The 8,742-nt window shown below is 38.2% G+C and overlaps 1 protein-coding gene across 1 annotated transcript; it reads left to right on the plus strand.

The window, feature by feature from the left end:
- Nucleotides 1–3,588: 3,588 nt before the first annotated feature.
- On the plus strand, nt 3,589–6,308 carry LOC122052145 (aldehyde dehydrogenase family 2 member C4-like). The gene is made up of 10 exons (XM_042613538.1): nt 3,589–3,784; nt 3,914–4,056; nt 4,160–4,543; nt 4,646–4,735; nt 4,853–5,026; nt 5,123–5,260; nt 5,342–5,479; nt 5,561–5,622; nt 5,765–6,058; nt 6,141–6,308. The coding sequence occupies exons 1-9, from the start codon at nt 3,706–3,708 to the stop codon at nt 6,036–6,038; spliced, it is 1,482 nt and encodes a 493-aa protein (XP_042469472.1). The 5' UTR covers nt 3,589–3,705; the 3' UTR covers nt 6,039–6,058; nt 6,141–6,308.
- Nucleotides 6,309–8,742: the final 2,434 nt, after the last annotated feature.

Below are 8,742 nucleotides of genomic sequence, written 5' to 3' on the forward strand. Positions count from 1 at the left end.
AAGTTGAGAATTAAATGAAACGTAGAGTTAAGACTTTACGTACTGACCATGGAGGAAAATATTTGTTTGATAAGTTCAAGACAATGTGTAATGATAGAAGGATTATTGGAAAGCTAATCATCACAGGAACTCCACAGCAAAATAAGGTTACTGAAAGAAGAAATATAACTCTTCTAGATATGGTTAAGTCTATAATAGTGTAGGGTAATTTGCTGATCTCTTATTAGGGAGATGCATTATTAGTTGCGGCCTATATACTTAACAAAGTATTTTCAAAGTCAATTCCATCCACTCCATATGAATGTTGGACAGACAAAAAATCATATTTAAGTAATCTGAGACCCTGAGGTCAGCTGCTTATGTTCATGATAGTTTTCACAAGTATAGAAAATTGGGGCCTAGGGGTAAAAAGAAATGTATCTTTATTAAATATCATGAGACCTCCAAAGGTTATGTTTTCATAGGTAAGCAACTAGATGGAACCATCTCTAAAATAGATTCGAGAGATGCGACTTTTCTCGAAACAGATTTCTCAACCAGAGGTGATGTTGATAAAAGTGTTCTTTTTTTTTTAAGAGGATGAGATATTATCAACAAGAGAGGTGTCAAAAGAGATGTTTGAGTCTAGTCAATTCAGTGGGAGTGATTTGCCAAGTCATAAGTTGACTTCTCAATAACCCAACTTATGAAAAAGTGTTCGTAAGATTAAACCTCAAAAATGGTTTGATATTGAGAATAAGACATTAATAACACTCTCAATTGACACAATGAACCTCAAACGGTTGAGGAAGCATTAAGATACTTAGTTAGAGAAAAAAAAAGGTACGTTGCAATGGATGAGGAACTGGAGTCAATGAGAAAGAATCAAGTTTGGGATTTAGTCGATCTTCCTCTGGGCCGAAGGGCTATTGGGAATAAATTGATTCTCAAAATCTACAAGAAAATGGATGAATCGATTAATCGATACAAAGTTCGACTAGTTGCAAAAGGATATACCCAAATGAAGAGTATTATTTTTGAAGAAAAACTGAGTGCATCTTAGGAGTGAAGATCATGAAAGATCGATCAAAAGGCTTTTGGATTTGTCTCAAGAAACTTATATCATTAAGATGTTGCAACACTTCAATATATCAGATTGCAACATTGAACAAACACTTGTAGCGAGAGGTACTGTTCTGAGCAAAAGTATGTATCCTAAGACTCATGAAGAAATAGCTGAAATAAAAAAAACATATGTCAGCGCTATTGGTAGTTTAATGTACACTATGTTATGTACTCGCCTTGCCATAAGCTATGTTGTTGGCTTTGTTAGTCGTTTCCAGTTAAAGCTAGGATCGAGACATTGGAAAACGATGAAGAAGCTATTAAAATACCTCAAAAAGGACAATAGATTATTGTATCTGTTTCCAAGGATCTATGATGAGCCTGAAGGGTTGCACAGATGCAAATTGGGCAGGATGTCTTAATTATAGAAAATCCACATCTAGCTATACCTTCTTGTTAAATGGTGGCGTCATCTTATGGAATAACAAGAAGCAGATTTATATAGCGCCCTTGTCAACAATGGAAGTTGTGTGGCTTAACTTGTGTAGCATTGTCGACAATAGAAGCTATATGGCTAGTCTTGTGTAGCATTGTTGACAATGAAAGTTGTGTGGCTTGCGCATCAGTTATGCAGCAATCTGTTTGATTGAAAAAGTTTCTGAAGTATTTGAAAATTGTTAAGAACCGTGGGAGTCCTGTTACACTGTATTGTGGTCGTTCTTCCAACGACAAGTTATTCTTCGATATCTTCTCCGATCTCCTTCTCTAAGCATCACTGTGAGTTTTTCATTTTGTACGAAAAGTGAAGGTCAAGATCTACTACGGAAGATCACTATGAGTTTTACCATTTTTGTATTTATGTATTTTTTTATGCTTTAGACCTATCAACAGAATCACTGACGATCACTTGTACAGGACGATGAGAAAAGAGCTCGAAGGAAATTCATTCCAAAGATTTATAAATCTACTTGAACCCAATGATAAAAAAGGACAAAGAGGATCGAAATCAAAATCTTTCGTGCCTGGGGCTCCGCGGTTGCGAGGAAGATTGAGGAAGGCGGCGGCACCAATTGCTCATGCGGCGTGAGGTGCGCGTGGCGTGTGATAGATAGAGCACCATGCTGCAAAAGGTTGGAACCGCCAACCCAGCGGCCCCCTCACCCCGGCCCCACAAGTATGAGAGGGAGTAAATCACGGTGAATACGGGTCCAGCTATGACATGGCGGTCTCAGGGTTTAGCACGGACAGATATTGATGTTATCGTATTTGCTGCCGCAGACTCTCGACCTCTTGACCTATGCTGCAAGAATCCATGTCATAACCAGTTGATCCTGCCCGTGGGGGCGATAGATAGAGCACCATGCGTGGGGGTGAGGAGGTGAAGGGCCGTGTGAAATTTTTTATTTAATTTAAATTCCGCGTGATTGCAGCCACATCAAGGATGAATTCAACAAGCGCATTAGTTTGCCTACGTCTGTACCGTTGCTCTATAATTGAGATTATAAATGAAAAAGATGCCTTACATCTAATTTCTTTTAGAAATAATAACTATCATACTATATTTTTCACAAATAAAATACTTTTTCTCTAAACAGAAAAAACATTTGTACTCCATGTTTGCTTTTTAGATAAGACTTAGAAAGTTGGGCAGTAAAATTTCTTTTCATTTGCTGTTTTGTATGATCTGCGAAAGGCTCCAACTTCTGTTGGCCTTTTGTGTAACAGACTCTAGCTCCTTAAATGAATTTAGTGCTACAGATGGTCACTCTCCTTAAATGAAGCTACTACTTCACGAAAACCTTCAATAACTATTTCTTTTTAAATATAATCATTTTCGGGATAAAACTTAGTTTCAATTTCATAAAACAAGATTGGCCCTGTTATCTGAATGGAAGGGATGAAGCTGTCATTGTTAGGAGAAAATGACCTAATGTGACTGGAACAAATCTTAGACGCAACTGCACTACATAAAAATTAAAAAAAAAGAATTGCATCAAGGAAGCTTCGCTGCCGTTGAATGTAGCGCGATTCAATCTTGATTAACGATAATGTTATGCTTCTGGCCAGTCTAATAATTAATAAGTCCAAGCTGTTTGATCGTGGAAAGAGCTGCATTTGAAATTTTCCCATATAGTTGTCATTACATCATCCAATTGATTGTCAATGAAGAAAGGCTCAGGAGTGAACTTATAAGTACTCTTCCAGCGACGATGCTTTCAGAAACTTCCAACAGTAAAGAAGAGTTTTGAGATCGGCTAAAAGCGAATCCAAGAGGAAAATATCAATTCTCTAGTCATTATGGAGAGGATTAGTTTATAGCCAACTCCAAATGATTGGGAAGTAAAAGAATTTTTTTTTTTTAAATCATATACCCTAAGAAAATTTATCATCTGTCTAAAGATAGATTAGCTAAATGCCACTTAAGATGATTGCTGCTCTAGATCTAGAACTGTTTGAATATAACGCCGTGATTGACCAACCAAATACGCAATGGAAAGATATTTCCTGGTCACGTGCGTCGTGCGCGATGGTCGGATCGTCCATCGAAACCCATCTGCACCTCCCGGCCGCCCTAATTATTAAAGCAGGAGTTGTCCAAGCCGACAGGCACCCTCCTTCCCACACCTGCTGCTCTGCACGGCCTTTTACTCAGGGAATACAATGGGCAGTGAACTCAAGAAGCCAGAGATAAAGTTTACGAAGCTCTTCATTAATGGCGAATTCGTCGATGCCGTCTCAGGTAATTAATGAAGTTGGGAATACTGAAACATGCTCTCCGTATATCCTCCAAATTTGGTCATAGTAGTTTGTTTACATATGAAAGTATTTGAATTTGAAAGTGAGATCGAAAGTCTCTGGATTAATTCAGGGAGGACGTTTGAGACGATCGATCCACGCACAGGGGATGTGATAACCATGGTGGCCGAGGGTGACAAAGAGGACGTGGATTTAGCAGTGGATGCTGCAAGAGAAGCCTTTGACCATGGAAAGTGGCCTCGCCTCACTGGATTTGTAAGCGGATCTATCCGAGCAATTGCTGTTCCGCTTTTCTCACTGCAAAGCTAATATTGGTTTACTGATCCAATCATTCGGACCTGAATCTTTTTCTTCTTAGGAACGAGGAAAGATTATGATGAAGTTTGCAGACCTGATCGAACAACACGTAGAGGAAATAGCGACGCTAGACGCCTTGGAGGTGGGGAAGTTGTTCCTCCTCAACAAGCTTTATGATGTTCCAGGTTCTGCCGACATGCTTCGCTACTTCGCCGGCGCTGCAGATAAGATCCACGGCCAAACACTAAAGATGTCTGGTGCGATGCACGGATACACACTCAAGGAGCCCATTGGGGTGGTCGGGCTCATAATTCCTTGGAATTTTCCCGCTGCCGTATTCTTCTTCAAGGTCGCACCTGCTCTGGCTGCAGGTTGCACCATGGTTGTCAAGCCATCGGAACAAAGCTCACTATCTGCGCTCTACATCGCTCACTTAGCTAAACAGGTTAGTAAACGTTTAACAGAGATTCATATTCCATCATATGAAGAGAAGACTAGGAAAATTTTATTTAACAAAACTGAAATAATTCGCATTTGACTATCACAGGCAGGAATTCCAGATGGTGTTCTGAATGTTGTGAGTGGTTTTGGCCCAACTGCGGGAGCTGCCATCGCTTCTCACATGGATATCAACCATGTAAGTTCCAAGCAAAATAACTAGGAATGTAAAATTCTAGATTGTCCAATTGTTCCACCTTCCAGTCTAAATAGCAGACAGCATGGTTAATGGGAATAACATTCTTAATGATCGCAGGTTAGCTTCACAGGATCCACCGAAGTAGGACGTTCGATCATGGAAGCCGCAGCGCGAAGCAATTTGAAACCCGTATCGCTTGAATTGGCAGGAAAATCGCCGTTGATCATCTTCGACGACGCAGATATTAACAAGGCTGTGGAACTTGCCATTGGAGCAATATTCTACAACAAGGCAATTCCGGAATTTTCATAGTTTAGTTTTTCAAAATTGTTTATTCAAAGAAATATCTACAAGCCAGTAACCATATCGGTGGTCTGATGGCTCCAGGGCGAAGTATGCGTAGCGGCATCACGAGTCTATGTACAAGAAGGAATTTACGATGAGTTTGTGGAGAAGGCAGTGGCGAGTGTTAAATACTGGAAGATCGGTGACCCTTTTGATCCAGAGGTTCATCAAGGACCTCAGGTGCCTTTTATAACTGTCCTTTGTAATCTCTTTTTCCTCCCTTCAATTCATACTAACCCAAGTATTAATTCCTCTGCGAAGGCCGATAAGAAGCAATTTGAAAGGATCCTTGGCTGCATTGAGCAAGGTAAGAAAGAAGGAGCAACCATTCTTACAGGCGGCAAGGCCTGGGGTGAAAAAGGTTACTATATAGAACCCACAATATTTGCAGATGTCACGGTGAGACTCTCTTCTTGTGCCATCTAGTTGACACTCTGTTAGCCAGTGTATCAAATGTGCGGTGCCTCGACATGTTGACAGGAGGACATGGTGATTGCCAAGGAGGAAATATTTGGACCGGTCATGTCCCTCATGAAATTCAAGTAAGTGTCGTCCAGTTAGCATGAGAGGAGGTTGCACAGATCTAAGTGATAAAGAATTGAGTGAAGTTGCATTTGTTGAATTGCCTTGCATAAAGAAAGATGGCAATTCCTGACAACATTTGCATTTATTTTTATGCACTAGGACTATTGAGGAGGCGATCCAGAAGGCGAACAATACAAAATATGGATTGGCAGCGGGCATTGTGACGAAGAACTTGGACATAGCAAACAGGATGTCGAGGTCAGTTCGTGCGGGCAACATCTGGATCAACTGCTATTCTGCTTTGGATAGGAACCTTCCTTTTGGTGGCTTCAAAATGAGTGGGTTTGGGAAGGACCTGGGCATCGATTCAGTCGAGAAGTACATGCAAATCAAGGCTGTTGTCACTCCCCTCTATGATTCCCCTTGGCTGTGAGAATAGCGTATGGACTACTGGTATGTCATTCCTCCTATTGGTTAATCATGCATATGTTGAGGGCTTGTTCCTCAAGTCTTAGTGTTTATCATTTTTTTTCAGATTCAAATAAGCAGCCCAAAGAACCCGTTGGCCGTTGCCTAGAAGAATGATTATAATTAGAAGCCATCCAGATCTTTGTAGTCGGAATATATTTTGTTGTCGGAATAGTTAAGACATTGTAATGGATGGTTGCGCGCGTTTAAAGGATTGGTTCAATGTGGGGTGCAATTTTCTTTTCCATGTATAATGGGTCGGTGATTTGGAATTGGTCATGGCTTTTCTACAGCCCAGTGTTGCTCCAAGAGAAAACTAAGACGAGAAAATTGTATCGATTCGCTAAATTAGCCAGTTCCAGGTCCAATTTCCTAACCGCTGATGTACTTAGGAATTGCTAGCTACCATTGTGTTCATAATCGACACGTCTCACGATATATCCTCATTCCTCTACGTCTTACATAGTTAATAAATATGAATATATGATCGTATAATATTTTGGTATCCAAACATGTCACAGATCAAAAGAAATCGCTTGCGGGAAGGCTGTCAAATAGCTACACAGTTCACTAGATCTTTGTTAGGTGCTATATACAACTAAACTAAACTCTAACTTGCCGTCGCAAAGAAGAGGTACGGTGGCCAAAACTAAACTCTTAAAAGCTGGCTGATGGAAACATTTGACCATAACCAAAATGAGTAATTAGGTCATAAGTTCCACCTCTGATTAATCCCTATAACATGAAGCCTTCGTGAAAGTTGGTGTTTGATTCGGGTAAAAAACTCAAGTCGCATGAGTTCTAAAATATGATGAACTTATATATAGAAATACAAGAACAAAAAAAATCTAGTTTCATCAATTAAATATTGCAAAAGAAAGTAATATATGTTGGTGCTGGAAGCACCAAACGATCGAACCTGAATTTTGATTATGTCAAAAGGTCTAAAGTTAAGTTGTTTTGTGGTCTAACATGTTTGAATGAGTTTACAGGAAAGTCCTAAGTGTTAGGATGTATACTAAAAGTCTAGCTTTTGGTATAAACATTTATCTAGAAATAAGAATCACATTGGTCAAATGTCTACATTTATGATAAATGTAGTTGTTTAATTAATTTATATTGTAGATAACATGGTGTGTGGTGTCACACACAGAGGATCATGTTATCAGTACCTTATAAATTATAAACAGTAGCTCACGACCAAAATGGAAAGGAACAAACCATTGGAAGGTCGTAATGTAATTAGGTTTTAGTTTATCTTACCTATATAATTACACTAGTATACTTAGAGTGTATTGAGTAGGACCATTAGAGGTCGTTTCTTTTATACTGACTTTATAAAGGAACAAAGACCTCAGTTATTATGGAAGTGTGTGCTCTTAATTCTAATATAATAACAAGCACATATATTTGATATTTATTTCTTTAATTTATCAATGGGTGAGATTTAGTTCGATAAATCAATAAGCCCGATAAGTTGGGAAATGATGTCACTTATAGTGTGTGTTGTTGATTATAGAAGGAAACTGTGTCCTAGTAATCTAGGTTGAGAATGTCCCCAAGAGGAGCTCATAAGGATTGTCATGTTAAACCCTGCAGGTGGACTTAGTCCGACATGATGATAAGGTTGAGTGGTACTACTCTTGGACTAAGATATTAATTAAATGAGTTGTCAGTAACTCAATTAGTGGACATTCGACATCTTAAACACAGAGAGACTAACACACTCATAATAAGAAGGAGCCCAAAAATATAATTTGGAATTGGTGCGGTAGTTCAATAATAGTTCTCTAGTGGAATGAATTATTATTGATAAAATTAAGTTGTGTGTTCGGGGCGAACACGGGATGCTTAATTTTATCGGGAGACCAAAACCAATTCCTCCTCTCGGTCCCTATCGTAGCCTCTTCATTATAGAGTACTATACCCACCTATACCCACCTTCTTACCCATCCTATAGGGGCCGGCCAAGCTAGCTTGGAGACCAAGGATGGGTAAGAAGGTGAATTCATGTGGCTGGCCCTAGCTTGAACTAAAGCTTAGGTGGCCGGCCCTATTAAAATAAAAAGGAATTTTAATTTAAATTTTTTTTCTTATGTGGATAACATGATTTAAAATAGAGTTTAAAAATTTAAATCTTTCCTTTTATAAGATTCTACAAAAGATTAAGAGAAGAGCTAAATCTCTTTCCTTATTTGTAGATTAAAAGGTTGATTTTAATTTTGGTAAAAACTTTCCTTTTAATCATGTTCATGATTTAAAAGAAAGTTTAAAAATTAAAAATTCTCTTTTATTAGTTTCTACAAAAGATTAAGAAAAGATTTAATATCTTTCCTTATTTGTAGATTGAAAGGAGATTTTAATTTTTAGAGATAACTTTCCTTTTTGGAAATTATCCACATGTTTAAGAGAAAGATTTTAATTTATAAAATTTCCTTTTTATTAACCAATCATAAAGGGATAGAAATTATTAGAGAATTTTTATAAATTTCCGGAAACAAATTAGGAAGTTTTAATTCTTGTTTTAATTAAAACTTTCCTTGTTTTGGGGAGAAGAGTGGCCGGCCAAATAAATTGGAGAAGAGAAAATTATTTTTAATTAAATAAATTTTCCTTTTCATGGCAAAAGAATTAAGGAAGTTTTTATTTAAATTTCCTTATTTCCCAGA

This window comes from Zingiber officinale, chromosome 1B (genome assembly GCF_018446385.1).
Source record: "Zingiber officinale cultivar Zhangliang chromosome 1B, Zo_v1.1, whole genome shotgun sequence".
In the NCBI taxonomy this organism is placed as follows: Eukaryota; Viridiplantae; Streptophyta; class Magnoliopsida; order Zingiberales; family Zingiberaceae; genus Zingiber; species Zingiber officinale.

Bases quoted from the DNA above. Each gene is read 5' to 3' on its own strand.
- LOC122052145 (XM_042613538.1), top strand. From the start codon at position 3,706: ATGGGCAGTGAACTCAAGAAGCCAGAGATAAAGTTTACGAAGCTCTTC. The intron at 4,736-4,852 runs GTAAGTTCCAAG...TAATGATCGCAG, and splicing joins CTCACATGGATATCAACCAT to GTTAGCTTCACAGGATCCAC. The intron at 5,261-5,341 runs GTGCCTTTTATA...TCCTCTGCGAAG, and splicing joins AGGTTCATCAAGGACCTCAG to GCCGATAAGAAGCAATTTGA.